Below are 24,132 nucleotides of genomic sequence, written 5' to 3'. Positions count from 1 at the left end.
TTGTTTGTCTGACCTCATTTCTCTTTGAGGAAGAGCAAGCAATTTGGATAAAACCTCACCTTTCCAAGCCAAACCTCTAAAATGTAGGACACCCCAAGGCTCTGCTCATACTTCTACAATGTTTATAATGTACATGTCTCCTTTAGCCACCCTGGTTGAGACATTCAGCATTATGATAGTTTCATATGCCAACTATAACCCGCTGGCATTTTGTTACCTGGCAAATTAAGAATGCTGCAAACTTCCCTTCTCAGATTGCATGACAGCAATCTTAGGTTGACTGAAAGAAAACAAAACAGAAATCATACTGTTAGGGCCTAACCCTAATGTAGGTTGTGATAGTGCTTAGCACAAGGATTGACCTCCCACAATCCTAACAGCTATAAACTTGGGGGTCAGCTGCGATAATGTCCTATCTTTTAAGACTCAGATCCACACAGTTGATAGAATCTGTATGTGGAACCTTAAGGGTCTCAAGAAATTCCTCCCACTTTTTCCATGGGAAGCCCGCAAAACCGTAGTTCAAGCTATGATCTTCTCTCGTCTGGGCTATGTGAATGCCTTGTACCTTGGTTTAACTGCATATTTAGGCCTTCAACTGCAAGTGGTCAAAAATGTGGCAGCGTGACTCCTTTTTATTTTGCAAAAAGTTACCCACACTTCACCATTCCTTACCCACCTGCCCTAGGTCCCTGTGAATAAAAGGATCATCTTTAAAGCACTGACCTTAGCACAGAGTGCCCTGAATAACATCGGTCCCAGCTATCTGAACGAAAGAATCACTAAGGACCAGTTCAGCAGAAATCAATGTTCCCGTCAGTCCCACCTCATGTAGGTTCCTCCATTTAAAAGGAGATGTGGTGGTACCTCTCTTTTGTGTGCGTTGCGAAAATGTGGAACATTTTCCCCTATCAACTCAGAAGCACAGAAACTGAATCCATATTCCGCAAATGTTTAAAAACATACCCGTTTAACTTATAATATCTTACTTCACTCTACCCTCCTATTATCTTGTCCTTGGTAGCACTGGGAAACTCATTTATGAGTATCTGTTCATGCTATACAAATACCTCTCATTCATTCATTCATTCTTTCAAGCCGTAGGTGATTACTAGCCAGCTATACTTGATCACCAACTTTGTAAGCTGGTTGTGGTGTGCAATGTTTGTTTGCGTTTCTTATCATACTTCTCTTGGTTTGTTTGAGTTGTATTTATACAGCTTGTTGAATCTCAGAAAAGTGCTTCAGGAATTTCTGTAGGGAGGGTTCCGAGATTACTACAGCGCACATAATTTTCTGTTTATATATGTGGGTTGATGCCTGTCGCGCAGTAAAAAGGAAATACCTAACTAGTGGAGTGTTCTATTTTATTTTATGAAAACTCCACAGGAAGTCAAACATATTCCCGTTCCGAAGATTGACACCTTAATTGACATGAAAGGATCTGTTCTTGTGCTTGATTTACTCGTTCTGCCTGATCATCTGTTTGTGGGTGGTAAGTGGACGAGAGACGAGCATCGATATCTAAGGATTTGCATAGGTTTTGCCAAAACCTTGATACAAATTGAGGGCTCTATTGGAAATAAAGATTGATGGGAGACCATGTAATCATAAATTGTAGTGGGTGAATAAGTCTACAGGTGCTTTGGCGGTATGGATCGCCTCTTAAGGATTAAATGTGCCATTGTAGAGAACAGACCCACTACTACTCATATAGTAATAAAACCATTGGAATTTGGCAAATTGATTACAAAGTCCATTCTGATGGCATGCCAGGGGTATGGAGGCACTGGCCAGGGGTGGTGCAATAAACCCAATGATGGAGTATGGACCGACTTATTCTGGGCATATGGGATAGGCTTGCACATAAGTGTGCACATCCATGGATAGTTTAGGCCACCAAAGCCATCTTTTACAGTTAGCAATAGTTTTTCGAATGCCAGAAAGTCCAGCAAGTGGTTTATCATGGCACCAATTTCACACCTTATGTCTGAGTATTTCAGTGGTTACATACACGTTGTTACCATGGTAGGGGTGTCAATCTTTTACCATATTATCATACTCTGTGATCCATTCATCTATATTCACTTTGTTGCATCCTTTGTTTTATCTTATCCAAAAACTGTTGTTTAGTACAAGTACTGATCACCTGCTCAGAACCTAATAGATCTTGGGGTGGGTGAAGTGCTAATTTGGGTGAATCATGACCCCATTGTGATAATATATCTGCCTTGGTCTGATGTGTTCCAGTATGTTACGTCGGAACAACATAATTTTCACTAAAAAACAAGAGCTCTCTAACCTGTCTGTGTGTCAAGTGCTTGAGGGATAGAAAAGAATTCACATTTTTATGATCTGTTTAACCTGTAACTGTATGTTCTGCACCCAGTAGATAGTGGCACCACTCCTGAAAACATAATGATCCAGCATTGGGGTATCTTTCATAGATTTACATGGTGGAATCATTCTCCGTTGTCATAATGGGAGTCCCAAGGTAATGTAAGCATTAGTAAAACTCTTCCATGGGCTATAATTGTGATAACCATGCATTTAATAGCCTATCTACCTCCATTAAAAAAAAACTTTAGGTACAACCAATATGTAACCAGCACCCTCTTGTGTATTCTATTGACTTTCGCACCTGATCCAAGAGAACAGTTATTGGTGGCAAAAGGTGTCTATTCTAGACTGTTAACTTATTGAGGACCCTGTAGTCTTTGCATGCATGTAAATCACCATTCTTCTTTGGGACAAAGAATATGGTGGAAGAAACAGGGGAAGTGGCATGACGAATGAAGCCTAAAACTAGCAATTCGTCCAGGTATTGCTTTAGATAATTAGTCTCAGTTTCCGATTGAGAGTAAATGAGACTACTTGGTAGGTTAGCCCCTGTAATAAAATGAATGCAACAGTCAAAGACTCTGTGAGGGCGTAGCTGAATGGCTTTCTTTTCATCAAATACATCCAGAAAACCCAAGTATTCCTTTGGAAGGATGTTTGAAAGTTCTGGTGCCACTACTACACACGTTTGGGGTAGAATCAGGTCTTGTGCTGTGGTATAGCAACTGTAAACTATAGTATGGTGACCCTAAATTCACCCAGCATGAAGACCAATCAATAAGGGGATTATAGAGTTGTAGCTAGGATATCCCTATGATAGCACCGAAAGTGTGCACCTCTATTAGATTGAAAGATGGGGTATCTTTTTGTCTATTATCACAAATTAAGTTTATGGGAACCGTTTGTTAAGTAATCAAATCTGATGATAATTCAGATCTATCAACTGCCATTACTTCTTCTGGTTCTTGTTTCTTTACTCAATGGATATTTAAGGAACTGGCCACACTTAAATCCTAGAAATCGCATGGGCCTGCTGAATCCAGGAGCATAGGCAACTGTTTTTGTTGTTGTGGGGAAATTATCTTAGTGACTGAAATGGTTAGGTGTTGTGGAATTTTACCTATGTTATGATTCTGAGATCAGCGTATTAGACCTACTCGAAAAGTTCACCTCAGGACTAGTTGAGCTTGCATGTTTTCCTGATTGCCATCTGTGATGACTTTCATCTTTTTCTGAGCCTTTTTTGGTTTGGCGATACAATTGCAGGCAAAGTGTCCTGCTTTACCACAATTTAGGCACAGATATATTTTCTGCATCGTTCCTTTCCATTACTAGATAATGACCCCCTGTTCTTCCAATTAGCATGGGTTCTACTGAATCCCTAACCTTAACATCAGTCTGCTTTCACTCAAAAGCCTTGGCTCATTTCTAGATCTGTTGCTCTCATGCTCAGCAAGTCGCTAATCAAGTCTAACGACTAGATCAATAAATTGCACCCAATCTGTAGGGAGGGTCAACTATGTTAGCCAAAGATTCTTTCAATTAATCTTTCAGACCCTATTAAACAGGGATATGCTTTTTTCTTTGGGCCATTGAGTTTCAGTAAGTAATTTGCGAAAGGTTGTATTATAAGAAAGTTCTTACCCTGTCGTAGGTTTAAAAGCTCATTATCACCTACCTTAATAAAGGTATGCTTTGTAAATAAGCGTTGCATAGATTCTTAAAACCTAGCATATATGTGCAACAGTGGATCGGTATTCTCAATGAGAGGTATTGCCCAATTTGCCCTGTTTCCATCTAGGTGGGTGATGATAAATGCAATGCAGTCTGTATCAGAGGTGATTGGCCCCAGTTTACGCAATAATTGCAGTTGACATTGTCTAGAGAATGCATTAAAGGTAGTGCTATCTGCAAAAAAGCACTCTAGAGGAGCCAGCGAAGTGGGAGTAAATGTATATACAGTGTCATTAGTACAGGCTTTTCTCTCATTCCATGACAGCTCTATTGCCCTTGATTCAATTGTAAACGGCATGGATTGAGTGACAAATTGTTTATCCTTGGAAATGAATCCTGAATGTAACCAGTACAAATAATGTGGGGGATATTGCACCAGTGTATCCCTGAGGGTTTGAATTTCTTGGCGCAGGGCTTGAACTACACTCTACAGCTCTCCAAGGGCCCTAGTTAATATTGCCATATTGGTAATTTCCTCACTGGAAATCTTTGGTAATGTCTGAGCTAGATCCTGAGCATTTATCAAATTCCCTGGGTCCATATCGTCCAGGCAAAAAAGCTTTAAGTGGCTTACTTTTCTGTCTGATAGCTGACTAGGAAAACTTGTCTGCATAGACGATGCTGGACCCATCTGACTCCCAACTCAGCACTCAACCAAAGAATGTATTACGTCAAACAGACACTGTCCCAGGAGTGAAAGGAGTCTGGATAAAACAACAAAAAAGGAAATGACTGAATCACTGGATGTTGGTCTGACTCACTGTTATACACGGGACACCCAACAATCTCCCTTTTTGGGAATGCGCATTCTATAGTGCTCTAATGAACAACTAGGAAAAAGTAACATAAATCACATTAGTCATTGTACCAATAAACATAATCAATTTCTTGTAAACACTCTAAGTAATGAAACAGACTTACAAAGTAATTAAAACAGTAAACACGTATTATGATCTCTTGTGGTAAGGAGACACACAACTCTTATATTGAGTCCTAAGTCATGGTTCTAAGTCTCCTCATTTAGCATTTTACGCCATATGCTTCAGAAGAATTTTGCTTTGTCTTTCAGCTTCTTCGCTCTATCCTCTTTTTTTGCTCATGGGAATGTCTCTGGTGCTCTCAATAGTGTTGTTACTCAGTTCAGGAATAAATGCACAAGTTCCTGAATATTGCAAGCTTGAAATCAACAGAGTCACAGAGAAAACAAGAACAGTGCACTAATGTTGTTCTTTTTCCCTTTGCTTTTCTTTTCTTTAATTTCAGAGTTCCAAGTGATGACACCTGCAGAACGGACCTGGATGCGCAACCAATATTCCAGGCGACTTCCAGAGCACAAGGGATTGCCGCCGTTCCTCAACGGTAGGTCTTTCTGTGAGATGCCAGGATCGAGGGAACTCGATTAGCTGCTCGGAGATGTCTGCAAGTGCGCAGATATCGCCGGTCAGGCAGGATGCTGGACGAGGTCAGAGGGAGGTGTTCGGGCTCCAGGGAGACAGTGGAGAGTTTCTTCTTGAAGGAATAATGCCAAGCGTTCAACTGGGGTTTAACTGGACTATCTATCATTGGTTCCATTGTACTGGAGGGACACGTAGTTAATTATACTTCTGTGGTACCATATTCTGGAAGAGCATGTGTTTACTGTGACTCACGGTTTCGAGACAATTCTTGTTTGCAGGCACATGGATAATTGCTAACATGTGTAATAAGTGCTTGCACGTGAAACCATTATAAGCAACCACCACAGGAAATTCTAAATGTGCACCTGGCACAAAAAATAATTTACTATGGAACCAAGCCTTAAATAAACACAAAGATAATTACAAGAACGGGGAGCAGACATGGTGCTTGGTACAAACATAATGATAGTCACAAATGTGGATCATTACAATCCTGAGGAAAATATTGAAATCTAGCACTTGGCAATGCTAGTTTATGCCTAGCAAAACACAGAACCAACTGAACTCTATAGAGTTTTTGTGTAAAAATGTTTGTCTAGAAGATAGGGGGAACAACATTTAGCCTAAGCTGTGTAAAAGGAGGGTAGGACTACATGGCTCCTAATGCTATAACCTGATGCACATATGGGGCATGCTGGCATGCAAGAGTTAGTAATCATAAAATTTCTTCCCCACAAAGGGTGACACACGGGGCGAGGTTTATGGGGGTTTTGTGAATGAAAGAGTCATACCAACCGAGGGGCATGGACGTTCCCAGCCAGTTTCTATGATTGATCATCTGGGCCTTAACCCTTTCAATCTATTAAGTAGAATAAATAGCCATTTTATCTATTTGAGTTAAGGATTTTCTGTACTGCAAATTCTAGATGACCAACAATTTTTAGAGGAGGTTGTAGTGGTGGTAGTCGTTGGGTTTGGGCATGACAAGGTCAGAGTAGAGAGACATGGAACACTGGGAGTAAGGGCATGTCCTCTGGTAGTTGTAGTCTGTAAGAGACTACTTTCATTATTTGCTAAATAGTATAAGGCCCTCAATATCATGGATGTAATTTACGCAGTTTCTGACTTTGTAATTATTCAAATACAAATAAACATGGAGGTCGTACAGCATCGTCCTCCCATGTCCTTCTGTTGGCCCCTTCTGAACCTAACCGATCTAATTTACTGACATCTTTCATTCCTCCAAATGAAGAAGCTATAAAAAGACTTCTTCTATCATGTATACCTGGATCACCTTTTGACCCTTGCCCCGTATAATAAAATAAACAACAGAGGTTATCGACCCTGTTTATGCAGAGGTGTTTAATACATCCAGCCAAACTGGTTCAGGTCCTTTTTTTATAGAAACAAGCTAGTGTAATCCCACAACTAAAGAAACCTTTAGCAGATAGTAAGATTCTATCTAATGTTAGACCTATATCTTTTTCCTGAGCAGCAGCACCAAAATACTAGAATCTATAGTACATAAACAACTCTCAGAGTTTTTAGAATCCTATCACCTCATGCACCTGTCTCAGTCATGTTTTTGATCTCGATACAGCACCAAAACTGCGCTGCCCGAAGTCACTGCGTCACTACAAAAATGTCCTTGGACTGCTGACACAATGCCACACTTTTTTTATTCGTGCTCCATGCAGAGTTCAACACTGCCCCCATGACATCCTTTTACAACGCTTGTCTGATTGTGGGGTCGGATGTGCAGTACTTGTTTGTGTGACCTCATTTCTCTTTGAGCAAGAGCAAGAAATTTGGATGAAACCTCACCTTTCCAAGCCAAACCTTTAAAATGTAGGATACCCCAAGGCTCTGCTCATACTTCTACACTGTTTATAATGTACATGTCTCCTTTAGCCACCCTGGTTGAGACATTCGGCATTATGATAGTTTCATATGCCGACTATACCCAGCTGGTATTTTGTTACCTGGCAAATTAAGAATGCTGCAAAGTTCCCTTCTCAGATTGCATGAGAGCAATCTTAGGTTGGCTGAAAGAAAACAAAACAGAAATCATACTGTTAGGGCCTAACCCTAATGTAGGTTGTGATAGTGCTTAGCCCAAGGATGGACCTCCCCAATCCTGGCAGCTATAAACCTGGGGGTCATCTGCGATAATGTCCTATCTTTTTAGACTCAGATCCACACAGTTGATAAAATCTGTATGTTGAACCTTAAGGGTCTCAAGAAATTTCTCCCACTTTATCCATGGGAGGCCTGCAAAACCGTAGTTCAAGCTATGATCTTCTCTCGTCTGGGCTACGTGAATGCCTTGTACCTTGGTTTAACTGCATATTTAGGCCTTCAACTGCAAGTGGTCAAAAATGTGGCAGCGTGACTCCTTTTTATTTTGCAAAAAGGTACCCACACTTCACCATTCCTTACCCACCTGCCCTGGGTCCCTGTGAATAAAAGGATCATCTTTAAAGCACTGACCTTAGCACAGAGTGCCCTGAATAACATCGGTCCCAGCTATCTGAACGAAAGAATCACTTAGTACCAGTTCAGCAGAAATCGATGTTCCCATCAGTCCCACCTCATGTAGGTTCCTCCTTTTAAAAGGAGACGTGGTGGTACCTCTCTTTTGTATGCGTTGCGAAAATGTGGAACCAATTCCCCTATCAACTCAGAAGCACAGAAACTGAATCCATCTTCCGCAATTGTTTAAAAACATACCTGTTTAACTTATAATATCTTACTTCACTCTATCCTCTTATTATCATGTCCTTGATAGAGCTGGGAAACTCATTTATGAGTATCTGTTCATGCTATACAAATACCTCTCATTAATTCATTCATTCTTTTAAGCCGTAGGTGATTACTAGCCAGCTATACTTGATCACCAACTTTGTAAGCTGGTTGTGGTGTGCAATGTTTGTTTGCGTTTCTTATCATACTTCTCTTGGTTTGTTCGAGTTGTATTTATACAGCGTGTTGAATCTCAGAAAAGTGCTTCGGGAATTTCTGTAGTAAGGGATCCGAGATTACTACAGCGCACATAATTTTCTGTTTATATATGTGGGTTGATGCCTGTCGTGCAGTAAAAAGGAAATACCTAACTAGCGGAGTGTTCTGTTTTATTTTATGAAAACTCCACAGGAAGTCAAACATATTCCCATTCCGAAGATTGACACCTTAATTGACATGAAAGGATCTGTTCTTGTGCTTGATTTACTCGTTCTGCCTGATCATCTGTTTGTGGGTGGTAAGTGGACGAGAGACGAGCATCGATATCTAAGGATTTGCAAAAGTTTTGCCAAAACCTTGATACAAATTGAGGGCTCTATTGGAAATAAAAATTGATGGGAGACCATGTAATCATACATTGTAGTGGGTGAATAAGTCTACAGGTGCTTTGGCGGTATGGATCGCCTCTTAAGGATTAAATGTGCCATTGTAGAGAACAGACCCACTACTACTAATATAGTAATAAAACCATTGGAATTTGGCAATTGGTTACAAAGTCCATACTGATGGCATGCCAGGGGTATGGAGGCACTGGCCAGGGGTGGTGAGGTTCCGTGACAATTGTAAGTGGTGTTTTCGACTCGCACGAATATGGTCGAGTCTGGTATCTACGAACCGTAAATGACGAGTTTAGTAAGTGTGTGCAGTTTCGCTGTGCTAACTTAAACCGTTCGTTTGTTACGTGGGTTTTTCATCTGTACCCACGGGTTCCATCTTAGATACGGCATCCATTTTGTCTCTTGCCCTCAAGTAGCCAGCGAACGGACGTTGTCCGTTTCACGACCCTGGGATTCCCAAGATATCTGCGGAAGACACATGTCTTTTGAAAGTGTCTTTATGACGAGGGGGATGATACTGTAAGGCAGATGGCCCCGCTCGAGGCTCATCTCGCCGTGCCGGTTTATTGTCTCAGCCGTGCATCTCATTAGGCACGTCCCTTTGATGCCTGTAGCTCGTGTTTCCCGATACCTCCCCTTTTACACCCTTTCCAATCTCCCCACTGTCTCCATCTTCCTCTCCACCTGTTCTTGTTCCTTCTTCGATTTGTTTTACTGCTGATTGGAATGTACTAATGGTGGGAAGATGGGTTTTTACAGTTGGGAACCGCCAAATGTTTCCGCACTTATATTCCGGACCTTGGATGTATCAAAGTGACCAAAACGACCCCTCTCGGGGATAATTGTGGGAACCGGGTTGTAAACTTTTGTGTACCATGTTAACCTATGGGAGAATCGTGTATAAAAGGAGCGATCCACAGAACCAATTTGAAGCAGTCTCCCCGAACTACACTCGTTGTACTTCCTGTGACTTCTGTGTTTCCCTGCAGTAAATAAACCTTGAATCTTTGACGCCGAAGGAAGTGTCCCGTGTCTCTGTCATTCGTACGCCGGAGCAGGTTACCCACGAAGGTTTCAGGTGTTGTCCCCTGGCACCGCTGGGTCTTAAAGAACCCAGTCCTTCAGTTGGCGCCCAACGTGGGGCTGCATCAGTGGTACCGGTCCAAGCCCGACGATCGTGAGGAACTTCGTGTGAAATCTCCGAGGGAAGGTGCACTCCGCTTCATCGATCCTGTTGTCGAAACAAGTGGCCCGAAGACTTTTCCCGCGAAGATTCCCGCCTCCTGACGGCTGCGACGGACTGCTGCCCTGACTGTAGACCTGTTTTGGCGCCTGGCGTAGACCTTGGTATAGCGAGACGATTGACGGGCCTTCCTGGTGACGCCATCGATCTTTGAGTTAAGTATTTGTGGGTCGCTCCCAGAGTTCTTGGTTGTGGTTGCTTAGTTGTTGCATGGTTCCATTGCATTTGTGGTTCTTGGTACTTTGTTGTGATATTTGACGTCTGCAGTCGCCAAAAACCGAGGGTTTTTGCTCTTTGCTGGGACTTGGTAAATCCCGTAACCCTTGACGTTTGTGAAACTCGGCTAGTGTGCAAGATGCCTGGTCGTAGTACTTTGTTTAGTTGTTTCAGACGTTGTGGTACGGATTCCCGACTGGAGGACTCGTGTCCGATACCTCCGGTTGGAACTCCAACTTATGAGCTGTACAGCAAACACGGGCTAGGCCCGATTACTTTTAATGATTACTGGATCCGTTACACTAAGAAAGATGGTGCCCTTAGTTGGCCACCTCATGGTAGTTTTGAGACAACGATCTTAGATAATCTTGAGACTAAATTGTTCGAGAAAAAGTCAAGGCCGGCCATGTTTGATGCCTTTCGGTTGTGGCGTAAAGAAGCCCGACAGAAAGAGATCAGACAGTCTAAACGTAATCAGAGAGATGGTGTTGCTGCCATTGTAAAGAAAGCAGAGCAGTTTCAGCGTGATAAGGAGGTTAAGGAAAAGGAAGTGTTTGATAGACTACAGCGTATGTCCATAGATAAATGCTATCCTGTTTTGCCTACGGAGTCGGATAAGAAGGAAGAGTCAGTTGAGGATCCTTTAATGTCTTATCTTATGAAGTCACCACCTCCGTACGTGCAGGGTACCGCAGTTCCTGTGACTCCCCCTGTACCTGTTCCTCAACCTGCTCCTCAACCTGCACCCGTTCTTCCGACTGTTCCCGCTCCTTTGCCTATTGCTATTCCTACTGCTCCTCCGCTTCCACATACTCCTGCTCCCGCTACTGCTCCTGCTTTACTTACTCCTGTTGCTTTTTCTGTTTCTACCTCTTCACTTGTTAGCCCCTTGTGCTATACTTCTCCGTCTACTCGTAGTCGTACTTCTCCTGTTGCGGCTAGTTTTTTCCATTCTCTCGGACCTGTTTTTGGGTCCGCTGGTTCAGACGGTCCTCAGAGACGTAGTCAGCTTCCCGGTAACAGGGAACGTGCTTCGCTATACAATATGGCGATGGGTTGGATGACGCACCCTCTTAGAAATCCTCCACGTGTTGTACTTGATACGTTTTGCCAATTCAATGAACCGACACAAAGATACGTGTTCGAAGAAATGTGCAAGGTTCTGCGTGATCAGATATCGGCGGATGCACCTGACGAGGTGTTGACCGCTTTGTCTGATCTACAGCTTCAGTTCTCGAGTGGACTGATAGTGGATACTAATTTTCGACGTGCTGTTGAACGATTGTTATCTTTCCGTCCCGCTCCTATACCTCAAGCTTTGTTTGTTGAGGATGCTGAGAGGCAGTTAGATGCGTCCGGTCAGTTTCCTATGCGGGAAGTTCCACCAGTGTGGATGCCAGGCGATCCTAATGCTAATCCCATTATTCTACCATATTTCCAGAGAGTATGGATACATCTCCCATGGAAACGCTCTGAAGTGTTACAGGTGAAGCAATCTTTGCCTGACCCTCGCAAAAATCCTGCAGGGTATTATAAAGAATTATCGCAGCTTGTAGACGCTACGGTAATGAATCTTGCCGATATCGATATGTTGTTCGGCAATGTCGTACCTCAACCGGTATGGGCCAAGATTCGGCACGAAGATCACGCAAACGACTTAGGTGGCGATTGGGCTACTCTTACTGCGGCCGACACGCGACAAGTTGGCGGGGCTAAGCCTGAACAGCTCATTACTGCTCTCCCTCAAAGAATAATTACCTTAATGAAAACACTTATGCCAGCTATGAGGGTGAACTGGGACAAATTGTCAGCTTGTAAGCAGAAGAAGGACGAGAGTGTCTCTGATTTCTTTACGAGATTTGAGGAGGCATTCATCGATCATAGTGGTCAAGATATGAGCACTGAAGGTGGTCAGCGGTTGTTCTTGGACAAATTTGTCTCTAACTTATTGCCCGATTTGAGCAATAAATTGAAAAATTCTGAGAGTGCGTGGGCCGTTTCTACCTCGGCTCAAATATTGGCTACGGCACAGTATTATGAGAAGAGAGAAAAAGAGGAGAACGACCGCGCTGATAAAAAGACGAAAGAACTCAAAACTAAAGTGTTGTTACAGCAGGCATATCCTCCGCGCTCGAATCAGAATGCTTCGCAGCAGAACAGACCGCAGTTGCAATCGAATAGGTCACAACCTCGAAATGACTCCTCTTCCCAAAGATCTTCGTTGGGGTACAATCAATGTGCCTATTGTAGACAGGAGGGTCATTTAAAATTTAACTGTCCCGTTTTAAACGATCGTAACAGTGGTAACTCCTCTAGAGGAGGTCGTGGTGGTTCTCAGCAGGCGCCACGTGGTAGAGGGCGCGGTGTTCAAAATGACCGTTCAGATAACTCATCAAATTCCGATAATTGTTTTGATCAACGTGGATCGTCGCAAGGACGATCTGCGCAGTACAATGTAGACGATTATTACGTCGATCAGGGAACTGACGACAGTAATTACTAGGACAGCCATGGACAAGGAGAGGGAGTGGTATCAGTTCCGGTTGATCAAAGAGGGCCTTACGTCGCAGTTGCTACATCGGGCGTCGTTGAGCCTTTTCTGTTGGACACTGGTGCAGCGAAAAGTTCCATAATGCATTCGAAACTCCCTGGCGCACCTTTGTCTGGCTTAACAAATGTTTCCGTAGGATTCTCTGGCGCCCCTGTTAGCAATCCAGTTTCACGCCCTTTGCCCCTTACAATTGGGCCTCGTGAGCTAGAAGCTCCGTTGATTTTGACTACGGGTTGTGGTGAAAATCTTTTGGGCCTGGATTTGCTAAAACGTTTGTATGCAACTTTGTATTGTTCTCCTGCGGGTGTAAAGCTTTCTTTAGGAGAGAGGGTTGTCTCTCCTATGTACTTATCTCTCGATAAGCTTCCACCGGAATTGAGTTCTCTTCCTGCATCTTTGTGGGCAACAGGTCCCAACGACGTGGGCCTGCTTGATATCTCCCCTTATGTTGTTCAGCTGAAATCTAATGTGCGGTTGCCACGTATTCCCCAATATCGTATCTCTCTTGATGGTGAACGAGCACTGTTAGCGATCATCTATGATTTGATCGAGAAAGATGTTATTGAAGAGACGCGGGGAAACGTGTGCAACAGTCCTGTACTGCCTATTCTAAAACGTACTGATCCTTCGAAACCACCTGTTTATCGTTTTGTTATCGATTTACGGGAGGTAAATAAAATCGTGATTCCTCAGTTCCCCGTTGTGCCTGACATCACGGCGCTACTGACTCTGATTCCAGCTTCTGCATCGTGGTTTTCGGTGATCGATTTGAAGAATGCGTTTTTCAGCATTCCAATTGCAGAAGAGAGCAGAGACCTTTTCGGTTTCTCTCTTGGTGGACGCAGCTTCCGGTTTAAACGCGCTCCTCAGGGCTACTGTGAGAGTCCATCGATTTACAGCCAAGCCTTGAAGGGTCAACTGGATGCGTTCACGTTGCCGGCTGGTGCGGCCTTAATCCAATATGTCGATGACTTATTGGTAGCTGCGGATACTCAGGACATTTGCAAAATTGCTACGGTGTCGTTGCTGCAACATCTTTGTGACTTACATCACAAGGTGTCACCTTCTAAACTCCAATATTGTTGTCAAGAAGTAACCTATCTCGGTCACTTATTGTCAAAGGAGGGAAGACGGTTGACCCCAGAGAGAATTGCAGCAATTGCGCGAATGGCTGTGCCAACAACCCAACGAGATGTGCGTGCCTTTCTAGGTATCACGTCGTATTGCAGGCAATGGATTCCAAATTTTTCATTGCTAGCGAAACCATTGGTGGCTCTTACGTGCAAGGATGTTTCAACTCCTTTACCATGGACGGACGAATGTCAGAAAAGTTTTTCTGAATTACGTGACTCATTGTGTTCGGCTCCTGTGTTAGGTACTCCTGACTATAGCAAGCCGTTTACACTATATGTTCACGAGAGGGAAGGTTGTGCTTTGAGTGTCCTAACGCAACCTTTTGGTGGTAAGCAACGTCCATGTGCATATTTTTCCTCGACCTTGGACCCGGTAGCTAGAGCATTGCCGAGTTGTTTGAGAGCAACAGCGGCAGCTGCGGTGTCCATCCGACAATCAGCAGGATTGGTCATGGATAATATGCTTACGGTGATGGTTCCGCATGCAGTCGATACTCTTTTGAATCGTACGAAAACTCAGCACCTGACGAGTGCGAGGTTGTCTGGGTACGAGTTGACGCTGTTGGCAAGCCACATTCAGATAAAACGTTGTAATGTCCTGAACCCGGCAACTTTGTTACCCATTAGCACAGAGTCAGATGAAATAGCAGCCCATGACTGCTATTTGAGAACTGAAGAGGAAACAAAAGGTCGAGTGGACCTTAAAAACACTCCTTTGGAAAATCCAGACGGAACGTTGTATGTTGATGGTTCATGTTTTAAATTGCCGAATGGTGATGTGACTACTGCGTATGCGGTCGTGACTTTGAATACTGTTGTGGAAACTGCGAGATTGAATCAGAACTCTGCCCAGGCTGCAGAGCTGATCGCTCTAACTAGAGCGTGTGTGTTAGCGAAAGGGAAACGTGTGAATGTGTTTACCGATAGCCAATATGCGTTTGGCGTCGCTCATAATTTTGGACGGTTGTGGAGAGAGAGAGGTTTTATGACATCGCATGGTACGAAGATTCAGCATGGACAGCTTGTGAATGATCTTTTGGACGCACTTACGTTGCCTAAGCAGGTAGCGATTGTTAAATGTAGTGCGCATCGTAAGGTGACGGATGATGTTGGTCGTGGTAATGCCTTTGCGGATGAGATTGCTAAGGAGACTGCACGGAATCTTAGCACTAGAATGTATGTGATGAGTTCGGTTAGGTGGCCTACAGAATCGAGTATGTGCGAGGACACTATCGAGAGTGTGAAAGCAATTCAGAATGAGGCCACCGAGACTGAAAAGACGAAGTGGAAAGAAAGTACGGGAAAGTTGGATGTGAATGGTTGTTGGGTTGATTTGCCGGAACATAAGAGATGGATGTTACCGGATGCGTATGTGCTGGCTGTTGTGACAATGGCGCATGGGTTAGCACATATTAGCGTGAAAGGTATTTGTAAGTTGCTGTCCCATGTGTGGAAGAATGATGGTATCACGAAATGTGCTGAACGATTGGTTAAGAATTGTATGGTATGTATGTTGTACAATCCTGGTAAGGGAACCCCAACTCCTCCTGGTAGTTTTGCTCCCCCTTCATGTCCCTTTGAGGTAATCCAATTAGACTTCATCCATATGGAGCGATGCAATAACCTGAAATACGTTTTAGTTGTGGTTTGCGCGTTCTCCCGATGGATTGAAGCCTATCCCCTCAAGGACAACACTGCTTTGTCTACTGCGAAAATCCTACTGAAGGAATACTTTCCTCGGTATGGAATGCCTCGGATTGTATGGTCGGATAACGGAAGTGAGTTTGTGGGGAGTGTGATGAAGAGTGTGTGTAAGGGCCTTGGAATTAATCAAAAATTCCATAGCGCCAATCATCCCCAGTCAGCTGGTTTGGTTGAAGGGTACAATGGCACCCTTAAACTGAAGTTAGCGAAGATTCAGGCTACGACTGGTCTTTCGTGGCCTGATGCTTTACCCTTAGCTTTGTTATCAACTAGGGCAACCGTACACTCCCGAGTAGGGCTTAGCCCCTATGAAATAGTGTTCGGTCGTCCTGCGAATGTATGGGGGGTCCCTAGACCGGGTGTGTTCTCCAGTCTTGAATACCCAATGTTGATTGACTATCTTCATGATCTGACTGCTAAACTGAGGTTAATTCACCAACAGGTTTACGAAGCATTGCCGACGCAGACGGAGGGTCCAGGCCACCAGCTCCAGCCCGGAGACTGGGTGGTAACAAGAAATTTTGCCCGCAAGAAGAATTTGGAACCCCGGTTTACTGGACCCTACCAGGTCCTCCTTGCCACGAGAACTGCCGTTCGTTTAGAGGGCCGGAAAAATTGGGTGCATGCCACCCATACAAAGAAAGTTCCTATTCCTTTGCCGGCAGACTCGTGGGTGAGGAGGGGCATTGCTTCATCTGAATCCGAAGGATTGCCGGCGTTTGTACCTTTCAGCGACGCACAGCCTGTCGGAGAATCCTCAGTGCAGCAGAAAGACATTGTTGAACATCTGCCATCAAAAGACTCGAGACCAGAACATTCGGCTGATCAACAAGACTTTGTTCCCTCATCGGATCCTTTGTTTGATGAACATACACGTCCTGGGAAAACTCGATACTTTTTGCGTTCTAGTACTAAGGACAAATAAAAATCCCGTTCTGCCCCTTGAATAATTGCATTATCCCGTTTTCCACGATCAGTCTGAACACCCGTATCATTGTAATTATTTTTGTATATATGTATTGAGTTTCGTTCCATATGTGTTTTTGCTTCCACAGCTGAGAGACATTTTTGCGTATACATTGTGAATAAAGGCCGTAGGGCCGCGCGTGTACTTCCTTCTGGTTAGCAGGTCTTGACGCTAGGTTAAAGACCGTCGGTTCCTGGGAACTCCTAGGGATTGACTACTGCTACACAGAACGAAGTGCGTCAAGAAACGTTGCGGACGGTCATAGGGGATGGCGTTTTCGAAGCTGATGGACTTGGAAGAAGCTCAGGCGCAAAGGTTCAAGTTACAACAACTTACTCGTACCAAATGTTTTATGTTTCAAATATTCGTACTGCTTCTGATTGTTTCTGCACTATTGGCGGGTGGGGTGTATTACACGATGTCTTACTTCTTACCTTCTGCCATACCTACTCCTACTTCTGACCCTAAACTTACCTCCACTGCATCCCCTCATTCCTTTCATATCCTACCTGAACACGAGCAGGCTAGACGTGCAGAATTCCGCAATAATTCCTTTATTCAGCTCCTTCACCAGCACCAGTTAGTGGTAAATACTACTAATTGTTGGGTGTGTGGGTTAATGCCACATACCACGGATAAGGGAATTCCATATTTGGTCTTACCGTATAGTTCCCAGGGTTCAGCTCGAGCATTCCAAACAATGTTTCGAAGCGCACTAGATTCTCACCCCAGTCGAGAGCCACGTTCTCCCTACCTTGGCCTTGGCTCGTACTATAAGCCTTTGTCTATAGCGATACAAGATTTAGATAGAGATATCTATGAGCCGTCGCTCATCCCAGAGGAAGAGGTACAAGCCTATAGGGTCTTGAGTAAGGTTGAGTACAGTGCGCTCACGAGTGATAAACAGCTTAAAAGCTCGCCTCCGAAATGGGTCGTACCCCACATTGGTAATTTTTGTCTAATGGGTCGTGGCCGAAGATCGAAAGCCCGACTTGGAGAAAGTGCTTGCACTGAAAATTACATTCTGCCGATGATCTCGTCCCCTGTGTTTCTGGCTGCCAAGGGTACGTACTTTGTCTGCCATGATCGTGCGTATGCATGGTTGCCCTCCGACTTTGCGGGCGCATGCTTTATCGCAAATTTGTTGCCTCCGACGTTCACTGTAGACGCAGATTATCACAAGACAAGAGTTGTGAGAGGCGTAATTAGCGAAGAGGATACTGCCGGTCAAGAGGCAGGAGACTTTTTCAAGGGTTTCCTCCCGTTTTGGGGGCCTATGGTTAATAGTAGGAACCTGAGACAGTTGACTCGAGTGGTAGAATCGACAGCTAATATTACTGCCAGTGCCCTTGGTAATATCACCACAGAACTTCAGGCGGATAGACTTATGACGTTACAAAATCGTATGGTTTTAGACGTGATCTTAGCAGATCGAGGTGGGGTATGTAAGGTGATCCATTCGAGCTGCTGTATTTTCATTCCGGATAACGCTCCGACTGTTTATCAAGCCATCTCAAAGTTGCATAAAATCTCTGAATCCATACACGTGGATGTAGGGGATTGGACGCTACTTGGGTGGTTTTGGGGCCTGATGTCGACTTGGGGTTGGAAGATTCTGATGATCATCGGAGTTGTTGTGGCGTTCCTGTTCACGTGTTGCCTTTGTGTGCAGTGTGGTCCTGCCTTATGTGGCCTCTGTGCTACAACGTGTATAAGACAGCCACCTGTTACCAAGGGGACTCGGTTGGACAGAGCTATGTTACAGCAACATCTAGATGGTCTGATGAATATCGAGTATGATTCCGACTAGTGCTTGCCTACATGAGGGCAAAAGGAGCGTCTGAGGTTCTGTGACAATTGTAAGTGGTGTTTTCAACTCGCACGAATATGGTCGAGTCTGGTATCTACGAACTGTAAATGACGAGTTTAGTAAGTGTGTGCAGTTTCGCTGTGCTAACTTAAACCGTTCGTTTGTTACGTGGGTTTTTCATCTGTACCCACGGGTTCCATCTTAGATACGGCATCCATTTTGTCTCTTGCCCTCAAGTAGCCAGCGAACGGACGTTGTCCGTTTCAGGACCCTGGGATTCCCAAGATATCTGCGGAAGACACATGTCTTTTGAAAGTGTCTTTATGACGAGGGGGATGATACTGTAAGGCAGATGGCCCCGCTCGAGGCTCATCTCGCCGTGCCGGTTTATTGTCTCAGCCGCGCATCTCATTAGGCACGTCCCTTTGATGCCTGTAGCTCGTGTTTCCCGATACCTCCCCTTTTACACCCTTTACAATCTCCCCACTGTCTCCATCTTCCTCTCCACCTGTTCTTGTTCCTTCTTCGATTTGTTTTACTGCTGATTGGAATGTACTAATGGTGGGAAGATGGGTTTTTACAGTTGGGAACCGCCAAATGTTTCCGCACTTATATTCCGGACCTTGGATGTATCAAAGTGACCAAAACGACCCCTCTCGGGGATAATTGTGGGAACCGGGTTGTAAACTTTTGTGTACCATGTTAACCTATGGGAGAATCGTGTATAAAAGGAGCGATCCACAGAACCAATTTGAAGCAGTCTCCCCGAACTACACTCGTTGTACTTCCTGTGACTTCTGTGTTTCCCTGCAGTAAATAAACCTTGAATCTTTGACGCCGAAGGAAGTGTCCCGTGTCTCTGTCATTCGTACGCCGGAGCAGGTTACCCACAAAGGTTTCAGGTGTTGTCCCCTGGCACCGCTGGGTCTTAAAGAACCCAGTCCTTCAGTGGTGCAATAAACCCAATGATGGAGTATGGACCGACATATTCTGGGCATATGGGACAGGCTTGCACATAAGTGTGCACATCCATGGATAGGTTAGGCCACCAAAGCCATCTTTTACAGTTAGCAATAGTTTTTCGAATGCCAGAAAGTCCAGCAAGTGGTTTATCATGGCACCAATTTCACACCTTATGTCTGAGTTTTTCAGTGGTTACATACACGTTGTTACCATGGTAGGGGTGTCCATCTTTTACCAGATTATCATACTCTGTGATCCATTTATCTATATTCAACTGCTGCATCCTTTGTTTTATCTTATCGAAAAACTGTTGTTTAGTACAAGTACCTATCACGTGCTCAGAACCTAATAGATTTTGGGGTGGGTGAAGTGAACGGAGTCTGGATAAAACAACAAAAAAGGAAAGGACTGAATCACTGGATGTTGGTCTGACTCACTGTTATACACGGGACACCCAACAATCTCCCTTTTTGGGAATGCGCATTCTATGGTGCTCTAATGAACAACTAGGAAAAAGTAACATACATCTCATTAGTCATTGTACCAATAAACATAATCAATTTCTTGTAAACACTCCAAGTAATGAAACACACTTACAAAGTAATTAAAACAGTAAACACGTATTATGATCTCTTGTGGTAAGGAGACACACAACTCTTATATTGAGTCCTAAGTCATGGTTCTAAGTCTCCTCATTGAGCATTTTACGCCATATGCTTCAGAAGAATTTTGCTTTGTCTTTCAGCTTCATCGCTCTATCCTCTTTTTTTGCTCATGGGAATGTCTCTGGTGCTCTCAATAGTGTTGTTACTCAGTTCAGGAATAAATGCACAAGTTCCTGAATATTGCAAGCTTGAAATCAACAGAGTCACCGAGAAAACAAGAACAGTGCACTAATGTTGTTCTTTTTCCCTTTGCTTTTCTTTAATTTCAGAGTTCCAAGTGATGACACCTGCAGGACGGACCTGGATGCGGAACCAATATTCCAGGCGAATTCCAGAGCACAAGGGATTGCCGCCGTACCTCAACGGTAGGTCTTTCTGTGAGATGCAAGGATCGAGGGAACTCGATTAGCTGCTCGGAGATGTCTGCAAGTGCGCAGATATCGCCGGCCAGGCAGGATGCTGGACGAGGTCAGAGGGAGGGGTTCGGGCTCCAGGGAGACAGTGGAGAGTTTCTTCTTGAAGGAATAAAGCCAAGCGCCCAACTGGGTTTAACTGAACTATCTATCATTGGTTGTATTGTACTGGAGGGGCACATGGTTAATTATACTACTGTGGTTCCATATTCTGGAAGAGCATGTGTTTACTGTGACTCATGGTTTCAAGTCAATTCTTGTTTGCAGGAACATGGATCATTGCTAACATGTGTAATAAGTGCTTGCACGTGAAACCATTATAAGCAACCACCACAGGAAATTCTAAATGTGCATCTGACACAAATAATAATTTACTAAGGAACCAAGCCTTAAATAAACATGAAGATAATTACAAGCACGGGGAGCAGACGTGGTGCTTGGTAAAAACATAATGATAGTCACAAATGTGGATCATTACAATCCTGAGGAAAATATTGAAATCTGGCACATAGAAATGCTAGTTTATGCCTAGCAAAACACAGAACCAACTGAGCTCTATAGAGTTTTTGTGTAAAAATGTTTGTCTAAAAGATAGGGGGAAAGCATTTAGCCTAAGCTGTGTAAAAGGAGGGTAGGACTACATGACTCCTAATGCTATAACCTGATGCACATATGGGGCATGCTGGCATGCAAGAGTTAGTAATCATAACAGTTCCTCCCCACAAAGGGTGACACACGGGGGGAGGTTTATGGGGGTTTTGTGAATGAAAGAGTCATACCAACCGAGGGGCATGGACGTTCCCAGTCAGTTTCCATGATTGATCATCTGGGCCTTAACCCTTTCAATCTATTAAGTAGAATAAATAGCCATTTTATCTCTTTGAGTTAAGGATTTTCTGTACTGCAAATTCTAGATGACCAACAATTTTTAGAGGAGGTGGTGGTGGTGGTAGTCATTGGGTTTGGGCATGACAAGGTCAGAGCAGAGAGACATGGAACACTGGGAGAAAGGGCATGTCCTCTGGTAGTTGTAGTCTGTAAGAGACTAGGTTCATTATTTGCTAAATAGTATAAGGCCCTCAATATCATGGAAGTAATTTACGCAGTTCCTGACTTTGTAATTATTCAAATACAAATAAACGTGGAGGTCGTACAGCATCGTCCTCCCATGTCCTTCCGTTGGCCCCTTCTGAACCTAACCGATCTAATTTACTGACATCTTTCATTCCTCCAAATGAAGAAGCAATAAAAAGACTTCTTCTATCAGGTATACCTGGATCACCATTTGACCCTTGCCCCGTATAATAAAATAAACAACAGAGGTTATCGATCCTGTTTATGCAGAGGTGTTTAATACCTCCATCCAAACTGGCTCAGGTCCTTTTTTTATAGAAACAAGCTAGTGTAATCCCACTACTAAAGAAACCTTTAGCAGATAGTAAGATTCTATCTATTGTTAGACCTATATCTTTTTCCTGAGCAGCCACCAAAATACTAGAATCTATAGTACATAAACAAATCAGAATGAATGAATGAATGAAAAAGAAATTTATAGAGCGCACATTCGCTGGCGGCTTCTTGGCGCTTAGAGACGGACTAGCAGAGGACAGAGCAGGAAGGGTGTAATCGAACGCCTGTACAAACAACCATGTCTTCAGTGCTCTTCTGAACATCTGGTAGGAGCGGATGTGACGAAGTTCAGGGGAGAGGGAATTCCACAGGCGGGGAGCTTGTGAGGCAAATCTTAAACCCCCGAGCCTTTTGCGCTTAAACGTGCAAGTAGCAAAGAGGTTAAGGCCAGTCGACCTGAGTGTGCGGTAGGGGTATAGCTGTGGAGTAAAGAGCCAATAAAGGATAAACCTGCCTCTGTGGAGTGCTGAGGTGTAAATCCAGCCTGGTGCTGATCCAGAAACTTTGAGCTCTCAATAAATGAACCGAGACAGCTGGAGACGTGCGCCTCCAGTAGTTTGCCCAGAAATGGAAGCAGGGATAAAGGTCGAAAATTGTTGAGGGAGGCCAGATCCGCCCCAGGTGTTTTCAGTATAGGAGTCACATTGGCGGATTTAAAGGAACTGGGAACCACACATAGTTTGAGGGAATTATTAAGCAGGGAGAGGGGAGCCTCAGGGAGGTCGAGGAAAACATTCCGAGCAACATGAGCTGGGCAGCTGTCGGAAGGAGAACCAGAACGAACTTTGCGAAGAAGGGAAATAAAAGTGTCGGTGGTGACTGGGGGGAGATACAACAGAAGAACAGGATTGATAGGAGGGTCGCCTAAGTCAGGTCCCGGGTCAGAGTTTTTAGAATCCTATCACCTCATGCACCCGCCTCAGTCAGGTTTTTGATCTCGACACAGCACCAAAACTGCGCTGCAGGAAGTCACTGCGTCACTACAAAAATGTCCTAGGACTGCTGACACAATGCCGCACTTTTTCTGTTCGAGCTCCATGCAGAGTTCAACACTGCCCCCAAGACATCCTTTTACAACGCCTGTCTGATTGTGGGGTCAGAGGTGCAGTACTTGTTTGTCTGACCTCATTTCTCTTTGAGGAAGAGCAAGCAATTTGGATAAAACCTCACCTTTCCAAGCCAAACCTCTAAAATGTAGGACACCCCAAGGCTCTGCTCATACTTCTACACTGTTTATAATGTACATGTCTCCTTTAGCCACCCTGGTTGAGACATTCGGCATTATGATAGTTTCATATGCCAACTATAACCCGCTGGCATTTTGTTACCTGGCAAATTAAGAATGCTGCAAACTTCCCTTCTCAGATTGCATGACAGCAATCTTAGGTTGACTGAAAGAAAACAAAACAGAAATCATACTGTTAGGGCCTAACCCTAATGTAGGTTGTGATAGTGCTTAGCACAAGGATTGACCTCCCACAATCCTAACAGCTATAAACTTGGGGGTCATCTGCGATAATGTCCTATCTTTTAAGACTCAGATCCACACAGTTGATAGAATCTGTATGTGGAACCTTAAGGGTCTCAAGAAATTCCTCCCACTTTTTCCATGGGAAGCCCGCAAAACCGTAGTTCAAGCTATGATCTTCTCTCGTCTGGGCTATGTGAATGCCTTGTACCTTGGTTTAACTGCATATTTAGGCCTTCAACTTGAAGTGGTCAAAAATGTGGCAGCGTGACTCCTTTTTATTTTGCAAAAAGTTACCCACACTTCACCATTCCTTACCCACCTGCCCTAGGTCCCTGTGAATAAAAGGATCATCTTTAAAGCACTGACCTTAGCACAGAGTGCCCTGAATAACATCGGTCCCAGCTATCTGAACGAAAGAATCACTAAGGACCAGTTCAGCAGAAATCAATGTTCCCGTCAGTCCCACCTCATGTAGGTTCCTCCATTTAAAAGGAGATGTGGTGGTACCTCTCTTTTGTGTGCGTTGCGAAAATGTGGAACATTTTCCCCTATCAACTCAGAAGCACAGAAACTGAATCCATATTCCGCAAATGTTTAAAAACATACCCGTTTAACTTATAATATCTTACTTCACTCTACCCTCCTATTATCTTGTCCTTGGTAGCACTGGGAAACTCATTTATGAGTATCTGTTCATGCTATACAAATACCTCTCATTTATTCATTCATTCTTTCAAGCCGTAGGTGATTACTAGC

General features: G+C 44.0%; 1 protein-coding gene across 1 annotated transcript in view; it reads left to right on the top strand.

The window, feature by feature from the left end:
• LOC147690382 (uncharacterized) overlaps window positions 1-24,132 on the top strand; it is a 2,590,730-nt gene that overhangs the window by 607,637 nt on the left and 1,958,961 nt on the right. Inside the window, exons 11-12 of the mRNA XM_086936677.1 lie at window positions 5,338-5,433; window positions 20,352-20,447. Coding sequence (XP_086792803.1) covers window positions 5,338-5,433; window positions 20,352-20,447 — 192 coding nt within the window. The remainder of the gene's footprint in view (window positions 1-5,337; window positions 5,434-20,351; window positions 20,448-24,132) is intronic.

Source organism: Lissotriton vulgaris, chromosome 9, assembly GCF_964263255.1.
Source record: "Lissotriton vulgaris chromosome 9, aLisVul1.2, whole genome shotgun sequence".
In the NCBI taxonomy this organism is placed as follows: Eukaryota; Metazoa; Chordata; class Amphibia; order Caudata; family Salamandridae; genus Lissotriton; species Lissotriton vulgaris.
This window is presented reverse-complemented; position numbering and strand designations above follow the sequence as displayed.